This window comes from Thamnophis elegans, chromosome Z (assembly GCF_009769535.1).
Source record: "Thamnophis elegans isolate rThaEle1 chromosome Z, rThaEle1.pri, whole genome shotgun sequence".
Taxonomy (NCBI): Eukaryota; Metazoa; Chordata; class Lepidosauria; order Squamata; family Colubridae; genus Thamnophis; species Thamnophis elegans.
This window is the reverse complement of record NC_045558.1, coordinates 7,524,870-7,541,037: the sequence shown is the minus strand read 5'-3', so window position 1 is coordinate 7,541,037 and position 16,168 is coordinate 7,524,870. Positions and strand designations below refer to the sequence as shown.

The 16,168-nt window shown below is 43.8% G+C and overlaps 1 protein-coding gene across 1 annotated transcript in view; it reads left to right on the top strand.

Moving 5' to 3' along the window:
• WDR48 (WD repeat domain 48) overlaps window positions 1–16,168 on the top strand; it is a 38,627-nt gene that overhangs the window by 18,899 nt on the left and 3,560 nt on the right. The window contains 10 exon segments of the mRNA XM_032237613.1: window positions 350–452; window positions 3,408–3,505; window positions 4,924–4,947; window positions 4,949–5,032; window positions 6,137–6,233; window positions 7,136–7,231; window positions 12,164–12,269; window positions 13,630–13,717; window positions 15,426–15,502; window positions 15,593–15,785. Coding sequence (XP_032093504.1) covers window positions 350–452; window positions 3,408–3,505; window positions 4,924–4,947; window positions 4,949–5,032; window positions 6,137–6,233; window positions 7,136–7,231; window positions 12,164–12,269; window positions 13,630–13,717; window positions 15,426–15,502; window positions 15,593–15,785 — 966 coding nt within the window.

Sequence of the window (16,168 nt, the reverse complement as noted above, 5' to 3'; positions counted from 1 at the left end):
TAAAGTTGTAAGAAGTTAAGGGAATTTGCCTTCTCCATTGATTTTCCTTGTCTAAAAGTCACAAAAGGGGATCAGATCCTGTCATAAATATGAGTCAGTTGCTAAGCATCTGAATTTTGATCATGTGACTATGGAGACGGCTGCAATGGTTGTAATTGTGAGAAACAATCATGAAGTCCCTTTTTCAGTGCTGGTGTACTTCAGACTGTCACTAAATGAAGTGTTGTAAATTGATATCTCTGCCAATTCCTTGTAGGAATGGAAAAATATATAAATATATGCTCCTACTGGATCATTTACTTAAAGGATACTGCCTTGGCTTATCCTCTCTTTTCACTTTCTTTTTCAGAATTTGAAAGGAATTCATAACTTTAGAGCATCAGGTGATTATGACAATGACTGTTCTAACCCAATCACACCCCTATGTACACAACCGGATCAAGTTATCAAAGGTGAGGCTATATGTATGTTCCAGCATAACTCTGGAGCATCTCAAGCAATTTCAACCACACTTGGTACACAGATGACTTACCCTCTGGAAACAAATACTGGGGGGGATAAGACACTCCTGGGCAGTGGTGGGTTCTGGATCCTGTTGCAACCGATGTGCTGCGACGGGGCCGGGTGTCCACGTGCATGTGCGCTGCGCTCACATGCGCACCCATCTCATGTAATGCTCCAGCTGCTCGGCGGAGCGTTGCGCAGGCGCCGTACGCTGTGTGTGCAAATGGCCTGGGTGGGTCAAATCCAGGTAAGGAACGCAGGTGGGCCCTCTGAAGTACTGTACCGGAACGGTGCCTGCTACTCCCAGCAGACACCGGTACGCCCGTGCCGGGGCATACCGGCCAGAACCCACCACTGACCCTAGGGTGTGTGTCTGTGTGTTCCAGCAGGGAGAGGGAAGGGAGAGGGCAGGGATATGGGCACTGTTCCCTCTAAGGTGCGCGGCTGCGCGGCCGCGCACATGGCAAGAAAAAACCACGCAGCACTTTTCAACTGCCACGCAGTGATTTCTATTTCCACAGGCTCAGGAAGCTGGGGAGGAGGTCCTTTGCAGGCGGCTAGAACTGGCCAACTGGCCCTGGACTTGTTTTGATGAGCACGGGGTGACTGACGGTAGTTGTGAAGCCCCAAAGCCCCCGCCACCACTGGACTAACTGCTGCTGCCTCCTCCTCCTCTAACAGCACCGCCGGATTTGCTGCCCGGCGCTGCAGCTGAGGTGAAGCCGCCAAAGCTCCCGCCGGTGCCCCCGCGGTGCTTTTGAGGAGCCTTGAGGCCACGGGAGCCAGTAGGAAGGCGGCGGAGGGGCGGGAGCAGGGAAAAAAGGCCTGATGACTCCTCAAAAACACGGTGGAGGAGGAGGGGGCAGGGGTAACGCAGTGCCCAGCTCAGGTGCTCCAAGCAGAGGGGGAGCCGCCGCCGCTGCCACGGGCGGGGGCGCCAGCGGGAGCTTTGGCAGCTTCACCTGAGCCGCAGCGCTGGGCAGCAAATGTGATGGTGCTGTTGGAGGAGGAGGAGATGGCAGCAGTTATTCTAGTTATTGCAATGAGCAATACTCATTGCTTCCATTATTGTAATCTTCATGCCTGAAAGATGACCTTTCCATTTTAAAAGTACATTATTTATGGAAAAAAGCCCAGTATCCATTTCAGGTTATGTAAGTAAAGTTAGATAGCTATAGAAAGTACAGACTAATACCTGTTTATATTTTGGGCTGTCTAAGGTCTTATTGCAGAATATTCCTAAAAAAATGACAAGAGCTTCCCTTATGTCTCGTATCATTATTATTATAATTTCCAAAATGCCAGAAGAGTAGTTGAGTGCAAGGAATTGCAGAGAAAGTCATCCAGCCTTGATTGAAAGGAAAAACTGAACATAACTATACAATGAAATGCCAGTAGTGCTTAAGCTTGTTCATGTTCCAGCAGAGTGACTTGCTAAAGTGACTGTTTCATGTAAATTGAACTGAAGTTGTCCATTTAAAGTTGCATGTGGCAATCTAAGCATAGTGTCTTACATTCTCTTACAGCCCATACCAAATATTTATCCCCATCCAAGATGGATGATGGTCCTCTAGGAATAATGTATAAAATCTGGAGGAGTTGAGAGTATTATCTTAAGATGCCATCCTTTGTTTGATCTATATTGGGACTTTTAGGGTTGATAGGTTTCTACTTGATGATTAGACCCATCATTCCAACTTTGTAAGAGATCCTGGTGTTTATTATGAATGGCTTTAGGAGGTTGTTCTTGTTTTGTGGAATTTGTACCCTAACCTGCAGATCTTTAGCAATTCAAACTATTTTCTAAAATCATCCTTACTTAATCATATTTGTACATTTTGTTGGCTGGTTTCAAAGAAAATACAGGAAATCATCAATTAGATGTTATTTGGTTGAATACAAGGATTCCTAATTAGAGAGTTAAGATGAGGCAATATTGGGGTACTTTCTTAGTCCTTCTTTCCCTTTGGGCTAAGCTGTTTACTTAACAATTGCTGAACTCCAGGACATTACAGTATCCAAAATGATACATAAACTTTTTTTAAAAAAATTTATATACTGCTAGCTGATAACCCAGCATTGCCTGGGCATTTATAGATGTTGAAGCATTTGTCTGACAGGGAGCCATTGAAGGGCCTTTCTTCCCTCTATTCCATGCCCATATCCAATGTTCCCTCTAATTTTTTTTTCAGTGTGAGCAGAAAAGTATAGTGTTTGAGCGGCACATTTTCATGCCTGAGCACCTGAATTTTTTTCACAGATGTCACCTAAGACAACAATGAAATCAGTATTATTTGAAACTCAAATAATTTTTATTTGTCTCTTCAAAATCTTGGTGCATCTTATATGAAAAATACGGTAAATAAATATACTATTTTCCTTTTTAAATGGAAAAAGTCATGTTACGTAGAGTCAAATGTTACATAGAGTCAAAGGTCTTGACTCTGTAGCAATATCAATAGCACTTATATACCGCTTCACAGTGCTTTACGGTCCTCTCTAAGCGGTTTACAGAGTCAGCCTATTGCCCCCAACAATCTGGGTCCCCATTTTACCTATCTTGGAAGGATGGAAGGTTGAGTCAACCTTGAGCCTGATGAGACTCAAACTGCCAAATTGCAAGCAGTCGGCAGTCAGCAGAAGTTGCCTGCAGTACTGCGCTCTAACCACTGTGACACTTCAGCTCATGTAACATACCAAATGTTGAAAACCAAAACTTTTGAAGCAACCCCACTATTCCTTCTTTCTGTGGTATCAGAACATTACAGGGAGAGTAAGATGGAAAAAAATGTAATTTAGGCTCTTGAGTTTTTCTTACTGGAAAAATGCCATATTTTATGTATTTTTTCTGAATGTAAAATTGGCATGGATTACATGATTTACTTTTGCGGCCCCTTTCCTAGGGGGTGCGAGTATCATTCAGTGCCACATTCTCAACGACAAGCGACATATACTAACCAAAGACACAAACAACAATGTGGCATATTGGGATGTATTGAAGGTAAGTGGAACTAGTTGTTTAAAAGTATGTGATTTGGGCATTTAAAAACCTCCTTCTTTCCTTGTTCCTTGCCCTTTTAATCCTTTAGAACAGGGGTGGGGAACTATGGCCGCTTTATGACTTGTGGAATTCAACTCCTGAGCATGCTGACTCAAGAATTCTGGTAGTTGAAATGTACAGGTCATAAAGGGGCCCATAGTTCACCACCTCTTCTTTAAAACATAAACCAGTTGGCAGTATCTGTCTAAAGGAGGCTTGAATTCCTATAGCACTCATATATTTTAAATTACCAAACTTGCTGCTTGTCATTTCTGACTGTTTCTTAAGAGCCATTTCCAGATCTAAACATTATTCCTTTGCCTAAAAGGTATTTGTTGTTAGTTGCTAAGTCATGTCCAACCCATCGTGAACCCATGGACAGTGTTCCTCCAGGCCTTCCTGTCCTCTACCATCCTCTGGAGTCTATTTAAGCTCATGCCTACTGCTTCGGAGACTCCATCCAGCCACCTCGTTTTCTCTCATCCCCTTCTTCTTTTGCCCTCAGTCTTTCTTAGCATAAGGCTCTTCTCCAGGGATTCCTTCCTCCTTATTAGGTGGCCAAAGTATTTGAGTTTCACCTTCAGAATCTGGCCTTCTAAAGAGCAGTCAGGGTTGATTTCCTCTAGGACTGACCGGTTGGATGGCCTTGCAGTCTAAGGCAGGAGTCTTCTCCAGCACCAGAGTTCAAAGGCCTCCATTCTTTGGCGCTCAGCCTTCCTTATGCTCCAACTTCTACAGCCATCCATTGCAACTGGGAAAACCATCGCCTTGACTGTACGCACTTTGGTTGGCAGGGTGATGTCTCTGCTTTTTAGTATCCTGTCTAGATTTGCCATAGCTTTCTTCCCTAGGAGCAAGAGTCTTTTAATTTATTGGCTGCAGTCCCCATCTGCAGTGATCTTGGACCCCAGGAAAATATCTGTCACTAAAAGGTATTGTTATATGTTTATTCTAAAAAATGTAACTTTGCAGTTGCTTTTGTGGCCAATACTTATAACAACTTATCCAGCCATTGACTATAACATTTTTTTTGAGAAAGACCCCCGGTAAGGCATTTTTTTTATTTACATCATACTGGTTGGAGAATTTTGGAAGTTTACGCTTCAAGATGGATGAAGTCCACCCATCTTAAAGTTGCTAAAGTTGAACACCTCTGATTTACAGTGAGCTGTCCTAAGAGCGCCTTTCAGTTTTGTGAAACATTTTGGTGGATTAAATAGAAAATTAGCCAACCAAGTCAACTGCTCCGATGGGAGGAAATTAATTTTTATATTAGTATATAAATTACTATAGTATATATATTGTACTATATATTTATACTATGCTAGATAACATGTATATGGTAGCCTGCAAGGTTTCTTTGGCTTTCTCATATTTAGGCATGTAAAGTAGAAGATCTTGGAAAAAACGGATTTTGAAGAAGAAATTAAGAAAAGATTCAAAATGGTGTATGTACCAAACTGGTTTTCAGTGGACTTAAAAACTGGGGTAAGGCACATTTTTAACAATAGTAACCATTTCAGATGAGATGATTTATGCTGACTTGCTGTTCAATTATACTATTCAGTTTCTATAGAGCTCGGTGGGAGCTCATGGCTCCCCTTCCCCTTTTTTGTTCAGACAATGTGCCAAGAGATTGAAAATAATGTTTGGTAACCCAACAAGTGGCCTGAATAAGAATGAGTATAGGTCAGTGATGGCTAACCTTTTTGTTGCCAAGTGCCGAAAGTGTGTGCGCATGCACACACACACCCATAATGCAACGCCCTGCCCCCGCGCACCCCTACCCCCTGTGCAAGCACGCGCGACTCCCTGCATGTGCCCCCCCATGCATGTGCACATGACTGCCCCCTGTGCATGCATTTGCATCTCCTGCATGAGCCCTGCCGCCCGCACATGTGCGGCAGAGACCTGAAAACCAGCTGACCGGCAAGAGACGTGCACACATGTGTGATGGAGCTGAGCTGGTGCAACGGCTCACGTGCCCAGAGAAAGGACTCTGTGTGCCACAGGTTCCCCATCACGGGTATAGCATCATCTCTTTGTTTCAGACCCCTGATATCTGCATTGGTAATTTTTTAAACTCAAAACATACGACGGAGCATTATATGGAACATGAAGTAAAACAGATTTTTAAAAACCCTTCATTTCCTAGATCTAAAAAACCCTGTTGTTGTTTTTACAATGTCATGTGTTATCAGAACAAGAAAAGCCACTTATATATACTTCGATTTTGTAGCCAGTATAGTAATTTTAATTCAAGAAATACTTTTCCCTCTTTGGTGTATTAATTTGTGCACATTTTTTTCAACTTTAATGAAAACTAAAAAGGAAATATAGCAATGAACACAATTTTATTCTGTATCCTATTCAGGCTAAAATAGATCTATAATGTAATGAATAAATTACATTGTTTTTTGCTTATAATTGCTGTCAAATCAGATGTCTTTATCAGGGTTTTCTGTGTTGGAATGCCGATAAAACAGTCCCACTTAATGGCCTTTTCTTTCTTCCTTCCTTTCCTTCCTTCCTTCCTTCCTTCCCTCCTTCTCTTTCTTTCTTTCTTTTTTTCCCCTTCCTTCCTTCCTTCAGATGTTAACAATCACCTTAGATGAAAGTGACTGCTTTGCAGCTTGGGTCTCAGCCAAAGATGCTGGGTTTAGCAGTCCAGATGGATCTGATCCAAAACGTGAGTGCGTTGTCTTAATATCAATTTTTTGAATTTTAACTTCTTGTTTGTGTTGGCTGATTAGACTGGAATTGGTCAAGTGGTATACAACTCATTCAATTTTCAGGACTCTGTCACTGAAATGGAACAAACCTGATGGACATTTTTTTGAAATAATTGGGAAACAATATTCCAAACTTTTAAACAGTTCAGTTTTGTAGACTTAGGGTTTCAGCCATTGTTGAAAGCCTCTTCTAAACTTTTTACCTTTGTAATAAGGATAGAATTAAGGCTTAGGTGATAAAACTACTTCAGATGCCAGCGAAGGCTTGGAGATGTCAAGGAACTGAATGTTGTAGTTTTCAATTTACAATAGTTCACTTAGTGACCGTTCAAACTTACAAACGCACTGAAAAAAGTACAAGACCGTTTTTCACAATTACATCCATTACAGCATCCCCATGATCACGTGATCAGAATTCAGGCATTTGTCAACTGGTTCATATTTTTGACGGTCACAGTGCCCTGGGATCATGTGATCTCCTTTTGCGATCTTCTGACAAGCGAAATCTATGGGGAAGCTAGATTCACTTAACAACCCTGTGACTAACTGAACAACTGGAGTGATTCACTTAAGAACATTGGCAAGAAATGTCGTAAAACAGGGCAAAGCTCACTTAACCAATGCCTCGGCAAGAGAAATGTTGCACTCAGTTGTGGTCGTAAGTCAAGGACTACCCGTATTCTGTGGGACAGCAAGTCTGCTTTTGAAAAATCCCAGAAGTTGATATAACTGGGGCGGATTGCGCCCTTCAACAAACACTGCACACTGTTATTCAAGCATCTGTGACTAATAGCAGTACCACCCTGAATTGTTTATAATTAGTCATGCTTTTTTATTTCCTTTGTATTGCAATACACAGTGAACCTTGGGGGGCTTCTGCTGCAGGCTCTGTTAGAATACTGGCCTAGGACCCACATCAATCCTATGGATGAAGAAGAAAATGAGATGAATCATGGTGAGCATCCCTTTCTTTCCCTCTGAGGGACTGACACATTTCTGGTCTGTATTTCAAGTTGGTATTTGGTAACTCCCTCTTGTGTTTACAGAAAGCATTTTATAGAATAACCCATGCAGATCAGTGCCTTTACTTCCCAAAGTGATGGCAAGATGGACGGTATATAAATTTCATACATACATACCCTGTTTTCTCGAATATAAACCCTCCCCGGATAATAAACCCAATCGGGCTTTTGAGCACATGCGCTAAAATAAGCCCTCCCCTGAAAATAATCCCTCCACATAAATATTGCAACACACCAGCAGCCATGAGGTGACCATGCTCACTGCCTCCTGCACCTCAAAAATAATAAGATCTCCCTGAAAATAAGGCCAAGCACTTATTTCAGGGGTCAAAAGAAAATAAGACCCTGTCTTATTTTGGGGAAAACACGGGACATACCTAAAAACATGGATATATACATACATACATATATACATATTCCTGAGATAGGTAAAATGTTTTTTTAATTTGAACAAATATGGGACAGCGTCATCTTAAGGCAGCAATCCCCAATCTTTTGGGCACTAGGGACCAGTTTAAGCCACTCCATTGTGGGGTTCACCATCTCTACTGTTTGTGGGAGAGGCAGATATGGTGGGGGCCGAGGGCCAAATTATGTTGGGGGGATGCAGGTTCGCTGTTTAAGAGCAATCGCATGTTCCGACCATCATTGCCCTTCTCACACCCCCGGGTGCTCGGGATTACAGGACCCTGGTCTCCAACTGATGTCGCTTAACGCCAGGTCCATGGTATATAAGACGCTCCTCATTTACGATCACATACAAGAGGGTAGAGCAGACCTGGCGTGCATTACGGAGACCTGGTTGGACCATGAGAGGGGTGTTCCCCTTAGTGAATTATGCCCACCAGGCTTCCGGGCGTTTTACCTGCTGAGAGCACAGGGTGGGGGCGGAGGGGTGGCGGTGGTTATTAGGGAAAGTCTCAGACCTCAGGAGGTCACTGTGCCTCATATAGGCGAGTGTGAGTCACTTTTTGCGAAATGAGGCCTTGGAGTTCAGGTGGGCCTTTTTGTTACATACCTGTCTCCCTGCTATGTTTCATTGGCACTGCTGGATATGTTAGCCAGATTGGCGGTTGATTTCCCCAGGCTTATGATCCTGGGGGATTTTAATCTACCTTCCATCCGAGTCAGCTTGGGAGTTCATGGCTTCCATGACAGCTATGGACCTAATTCAGTTAATTCAAGACCCCACCCATAACGGGGATACACGCTCGACCCGATTTTGGTCTCTGGGCAGTGGATGAATGATCTAGATTTAGGGGATATTTCTATCCAACCCTTGTCATGGTCTGATCATTTCCTCATCAGGCTTGACTTCCATACTGCTACCCCTTGCTGCAGGGAGGCGGAACCGACTAGATGGTTCCGCCCCAAACGCCTGATGGACCCTGAAAGGTTCCTGATGAAGCTTGGGACTTTTCCTGAATCCCTTGCTCACAGCTCGACTGAAGCCCTAGTGGAAGCCTGGGATAGGCTACTGGGGCCTTGGATCACGGTGTGTTGTTGCCGCCTCTGACCCGGTGTCGATCCCGGGTAGCTCCCTGGTTTACCGAGGAGCTCTGGGAGTTGAAACACTGGAAAATACGCCTAGAGAGTAGTTGGAGGGCCAGCCGGTCCGAATCTGATCGAACACTAGCAAGAATTCATATTAAATCCTACTTAGTGGCAATAAAAGCGGCAAAACGGCAACATTTTTCCACTCTTATCGTGTCCGCAGATAATTGCCCAGCCACCCTGTTTAGGGTGATCCGCTCCTTACTTAACCAAGGAACTGGGAAAGACCCCTTGCAGGGTAGGGCTGAAGAATTTGTTCCGTATCTGCAGGATAAAATTGCTCAGATCCAGACAGGCTTGGACTCTGACTGGATAGATTCGGGCGAGTCGACGGGGATAAATCTTGTGGAGACTATCTGGGATGAGTTTGACCCTGTGACTCTCCAGGGCATGGACAGGATTATGGGAAGACTCAGTGCTGCCACTGGTGTGCTGGACCCGTGTCCCTCTTGATTAGTTACGGCTTCCCGGGCGGTGACACGAGACTGGCTCCAGGCGATTACCCACACTTCATTGAGAGAGAGAGGTTCTTTCCCACCACCTTGAAGGAGGCGGTGGTGAGGCCCCTCCTTAAGAAGCCTTCCCTGGACCCAGCTTCTTTAGCCAACTATTGTCCGGTCTCCAAACTTCGCTTTGTAGCGAAGGTTGTCGAGAGTGCGATAGCACGTCAGCTTCCCCAGTACCTGGATGAAGCTGCCTACCTGGATCCGTTTCAGTTGGGTTTCAGGCCTGGGTACAGCACAGAGACGGCATTAGTCACGTTGGTTGATGATCTCTGGCAGGCCCAGGATGGGCTGCTCCTCTGTCCTGGTCATATTAGACCTCTTGGCGGCTTTTGATACCATCAACCATGGTATCCTACTCGACGACTCGGGGGGTGGGTGGGAGTGGGGGGCACAGTTTTACGGTGGTTCTCCTCCTACCTGTCGGATCGGTCACAGTTCGTGTTGACTGGAGGACAGAGATCCCCCTGAGGTGCATCACTTGTGGGTTCCCCTGGGGTCAATTCTCTCACCCCTCCTGTTCAACATATATATGAAACTACTGGGCTAGATCATCCGTGGTTTTGGGGTACGGTATCATCAATATGCTGATAATACCCAACTTTTCATCTCTACCCCAAACCACCCAAACAATGCCCTTGATGTGATGTCCCAATGCCTGGAGGCTGTGCAGATCTGGATGGGAAGGAACAGGCTCAAACTCAATCCCTCCAAGACTGAGTGGCTGTGGTTCCCGTAATCCCGATTTGTGTATCTTGTTCCATCTTTGATGATAGAGGGAGAAATTTTAGCCCCCTCAGAGAGGGCCCGCAATCTGGGAGTCCTCCTGGATACGCGGCTTATTTTAGAAGAACACCTGATGGCCGTGACCAGGGGGGCCTTCTACCAGGTTCGCCTCATACGTCAGTTGCGCCCCTTTCTGGATCGGGATGCTCTGTACACAGTCACTCATGCCCTCGTCCTTTCTCGCCTGGACTACTGCAACGCTCTCTACATGGGGCTGCCCTTGAAGAGCACCCGGAGGCTTCAGCTGGTCCAGAATGCGGCTGCGCAGGTTATCATGGGGGTACCTAGGTGTTCCCATGTTACACCCCTTTTAGGCGGCCTGCACTGGTTGCTGGTTGTCTTCCGGGTGCGATTCAAGGTACTAATTATGACCTTTAAAGCGCTCCATGGCTTAGGCCCCAGGGTACCTGCGAGACCACCTACTGCCACCAGTAGCCTCCCACCTTCCAGTGTGATCCCACAGAGTTGGCCTCCTCAGGGTGCCGTCGGCCAGACAGTGTCGGCTAGCGACCCCCAGGGGGAGAGCCTTCCCTCAGGAATGAGCTGCCCCCGGAGCTTCGCATAATCCCCAACCTCCAGTCCTTCCAACGTGCCCTAAAAAGTTGGCTTTTCCAGCAAGCCAGCCTGGCCTTAACAGAATAAAATAAATGATTAATTTAATTGTTAATTTTAATCTAATTTTTAAATTTTTATTGTTAATATTAATTGGGGATTTTTTTGGGATACTTTATTTAATTTCCCTTTTAATTTTTGTAATATGTGTTTTTTTTATGTTGTACGCTGCCCTGAGTCCTTTGGGAGAAGGGCGGCATATAAATGCAACAAACAAACAACAAAACAAACCGGTCCCTGATTGGGGACCTGACGGACTGAGGGAGGGGCATGGTTTTGCATGCTATCTAGATCCCGTACATGTGCAGGTAAAGCTTTGCTCACTTACGTGGACAAGTTCATAATGGGATGAGGACTGGTTACAGATTCGGGGACCCCTGATCTAAAGTAGTGTTCTTCAACTTGTTGTTCTCTGGACCCGTTCCTGCTTTTATTCGTGGAGGATCCTCAAAGAGCTTTTGTTTGGGTAGGGGATGATGATGATGTTCTCCATTCGGTCATGTCCGACTCTTGGTGATTCTATGGACCAAGAGTCAGATGTGACTGAATGGAGAAGTTGGATATGGATAAGCATAGGTTATATTTATCTATAATTATCCTACTAATTTTTAGTAGGCTAGGATATCTCCTATTCTACTAAAAATCGGAATGGTGCATTCCTATAGTATTTACCAATTTAAATGAAATGGAAAGTAGTCTCAAGTCCTAGAAGGGAGGATCTCCTTCCCAGAAAGCAAAAAGACATTGGTGCTCGGAATGACGCATGCTACATTTATTTCCATAAAATAAGAAGCCTGAGACAGACCCAACACCTTAAGGCACGGGTGTCAAATGCGTGGCATCACATTGCTGTAACGTGACTTTTTCATGATGTTTTTTCCATTCATAGAGGTAGGGTGGGTGTGGCCTGTACATGACGCATCCGCCCCATAGGCTGCCAGTTTGACGCTCCTGGCTACTGAGGAATGTGAGGTAGACAGACAGTTCCCAAAACAAAGAGGGTGCAAATGATTGGTGGACGATGGACAATGGGGGTTCCAGGGGGAGAAAGGGTAAATTTTCCTATGCTGTTTTCGTGCAAAATTGTTAGAACTGGCTTTTCTACTTCTGTACCCACAGGAATCTTCAGTAAAGCTCTTGGTAAAACAAAATGTCCTAGGAGTCTGATGCAGTGGGATGGTTGACACTGCCATCATCACCACTACTTTTCATCAAAGTAGACCTGTCCAATTCCTGCATCCGTTCTTCATACATTTGAGCCTTCGATCCCCTAATCGTCTTTAGATTTAATATTTTAATTATACATATAAACTAGATTTCGTTGCTATAACCGGTCATGCTTTTGTCTTGAATTCAGTTATTGTCTTAATAACAACGTGTCTTTTTCCTTATTTACCCATCTGGTGACAGTGAATGGTGAACAGGAGAACAGGCTGCAAAAAGGAAACGGCTACTTCCAAGTGCCACCACACACGCCAGTTATTTTTGGGGAGGCTGGAGGACGCACTTTGTTTAGGTACTGAAACTCCGTCAAGAAAGCTGGAGGGGGTCGGTGGTCATGTTGGGATGAACTTTTTCATCAAACCAGTAGAGTTAAAGCTATTGAAGAGGGCCTGTCTTCAGTAGATAACATACAGGTAGTCCTTGACTTAAGCAAAATTCATTTAGTGACCATTCAAAGGTATAACCAGACTGAAAAAAGTGACTTATGACCGTTGTTCACAGCATCCCCATGGAGATGTGATCAATATTCAGATGCTCAATACCCCAATTGGTAATCGGATCATGACGGTTGCCTGACCCTGTTTTTGCAACCTTCTGACAAGCAGAGTCAATGGGGAAGCCAGATTCACTTCACCAACTGGGTTACTAATTTAACCACTGCAGAGATTCACTTAACAACTGTGGCAGGAAAGGTCACTAAATAGGGCAAAGCTCACTTAATAGATGCCTCATTCGGCAACATAAATTCTGGGCTCAATTGTGGTCGCAAATCAAGAACTACCTGTAGTCATGTGACAAAGTGAGCTTTACCAAAAAGTGTCATGTGACCCTAAGCAATCCCTAGAAATAATATTGGCATCCCTCTCTTCCTCTCTCTCCCTCTTCCTCTCTCTCCCTCTTCCCCTCTCTCCCTCTTCCCCTCCCTCTCTCTCTCTCCGTCTCTCTCCCTCTCCTCCCCCTTCTCTCCCTGTCTCCTCTGTTCACAACACACACATACACGTGTTGGACTTACATCCCACTTTTCCTCACACAGTGATTGTGTCAATGGTGGGTTTCAAAAATTGTTCGAACCTACTCTGTGGGTGTGGCCTCCTTTGTGGGAGTGGCTTTCCGCCCATGTGACCGGATATGAAGATGCCGACGACACTTGTCAGAACCTCCTTAAATTACCTCACACACAGCACTGGCATGCATAAGAATATGATGTAAACTTGTTTCTTAAAAGGCATCTTTGGTTTGCGTTAAAACAACTTCAACACACGCAATGTTCTGATTGCACCACAAACGCAGTAGTCATCCTTACCTTTCACAGAGGCACTGAGTTCTATAAATAGGAGCATTATAGTGTAGAATAATCATATCCAAGGACCAGTGGTGAGTTTCAAAAAATTTTGGAACCTCTTCGGTAGGTGTGGCCTGCTTTCCGGGTCCACTGGTGGAACCTCTTCTAACCGGTTCGGTAGATTTGACGAACCGGTTCTACCGAATAGGTGCGAACTGGTAGGAACCCACCTCTGGATTGTGTGGGTTAGCTGGGGTAAAAGGTAACAATATAGTTACCTGTTTTCTTATATATTTACATTTTTAACATTTTTCCCTTTGATCCTTCAGTGTGGCAACTCATACCGCTTTTCCAAACTCTTTCTATACAGGTTGCTATGCCGAGATTCTGGTGGTGAAACTGAATCCATGCTCCTTAATGAAACTGTACCACAATGGGTAATTGACATCACCGTGGACGTAAGTGTGCCGAGAAACCAGGAAGGTCTGGAATAACTTTATTTTCTTTCTGAAAATGTTACTTGCTGAGGACTTTAATCACCATGTGTGTCAGGAGCCACTATAATGAAGCTGGAAAAAATATTTTGATCTCTCTGCGGCTATATTTTTTTTACAAATCCTTGCTGTTAGCATAATTATTAACGTTTTTTATTGAGTTATAAAGTATTTTAGAATACAAAGTAAATAGAAAAGTAGTGGGGAGGAAAAGAGGAAAGAGAAGTGAGGAAAGATAAGGGGGAAAAAAGAAAAAAAATCATCTCAGACTGAGTCTGTTACAGTAAAATAAGGCAGTAACATAAAACCACAACTTTTTGCTTTTTCATCATAATATGAATAAGCCATTTCTATAAAGATCTATCAGTCTAATCGGTAAAACCCAAAGAGTTTCATTCTTTTCCACCTCAAGCACGAAAAGCAGTCTTTGCATGGAAACAAAAGTACTTGTGTTCTTTTCTTTAATCTAAGTGGTCAATTTTGCCATTTCAGCCAACAAATTTTTGCCATTCGCCCTGGAGTTAAAATTACTGAGGAGTATTAAAACTGCTTCACTCTGTTATAAATGGATACTGAGATAATCACATCCAAGTTAGAAGTTATAATTATTGTAAATTAATAATTATTAAGCATTATTTTAACTTTTTCTCATGCCCACTCAAGAGAAATGCTTGAAAATCCTGAGAGAATATTTTGATGTTGCTGGAATTTGAGGGAGATATTATGACCTGAAAAGAAAAAAGAGCCTAATTCTTGTGCCTAAGCTGAAATTTAGTTGCTAGCTAAACACAGATAAATCTGTATCAGATGTAGATAGTCCTTAACTTACAACTATAATGGAGCCTGCTCGTTAGTCATAAGCCGTGACAGTCATAAAACAGCTTGGTCATGTGATCAGTCTGATTTTGCAAAACTCTGGTAGAGTGAACCTAAGGTTTGCTGTGGGCCAGAAGTGCCAGGTTTCAGCAAAATCCTCATAAAATGAAGTCACGTGCCTGTGGGATGCTGCACAGGGCTATAAACTTTTTGTGGTGTAAAGCTCGATTGTGTGACCATGAGATTGGGGTCACAAGCATTGGAACTTTGAATCCAGGTTGCAAGTAGTCCAAAAGTAGGCCCATCATCACTTTGAATGGTCACTTAAGCATTCAGTCGCAAGTCAAGGATTGTATGTATCAGATTTGTTCTAAATCCCATTATACAGGTAGTGCTCGACTTACGACCACAATTGAGCCCAAATGTTTTCCATTGTTAAGTGAGACATTTGTTAAGTGCGTTTTGCCCCATTTTAAGACCTTTCTTGCCACAGTTTTGTTAAGTGAATCGCTGCAACTGATAAGTTAGTAACCTGATTGTTAAGTGAATCTGGCTTCCTTCCTGACTTCAATTGTCAGAAGGACGTAAAAGGGGATCACGTCACCTCAGGACACTGCAAATGTCATAAATATGAGCCAAGCATCTGAGTTTTGATCACATGATCATGGGGATACTGCAAAGGTCGTAACTGAAAAACAGTCATCCTATGTCACATTTTTCAGGGCCATTTAACTTTAACCAGCCACTAAATGAACTATTGTAAGTTGAGGACTACCTATATAAGAACTACACAAGTCTACTTCTTATAAGATTGAAAGAACATGGACTGATTCCTGCTTTTGTTTTTATTTTACAGAAGAACATGCCAAAATTTAATAAAATTCCTTTCTACCTCCAACCTCATTCCTCTTCCGGAGCAAAAACATTAAAGAAGTAAGTATTCAGAGGAGTATTCATAAAAATGTTTCCTAGAGTAAGAAAACCAGCTTGTCAGCTCAGCACCAATTTCCACTTTGTCCCTAGGGATCGGCTCTCAGCCAGTGACATGTTGCAAGTTAGGAAGGTGATGGAGCACGTTTACGAAAAAATAATAAACCTCGACAATGAGTCCCAAACAACAAGCTCTTCCAATAACGACAAGACTGGGGAACAAGAGAAAGAGGAAGACATCGCTGTCTTAGCAGAGGAGAAGATTGAACTCTTGTGTCAAGACCAGGTAGGCAGCTCGGAGCTCCTCATAGAAAGAGAAGGGGTAGGATCAGGGATGAGTTGATGCCAGATTTGTTGCCAGTTCGCTTGGAACATGCAATGCGCCAGTTGCGCATTGTGAACTCATGCACAGTTGACTAAATTGTTTTGCACATGCGCAGAACATGAAAAATGTCTAAAAAACAAGCTGGCAATGGCAGTAGCAACCGGGGAACCAGTTCGGGGGCGTGGCCAGCCTGCTGTCCCTATCGGTTCGGTGATCCAGTCCCAATTTCCACTACTGGTTCGCCCGAACTGGTGCGAACCGGTAGCAACCCACCTCTGAATGGGATGTGTTACAGGTGTTATGTCTGCCTTGTATGCAGCTTTATTCCTCTCCAGCATTCATCT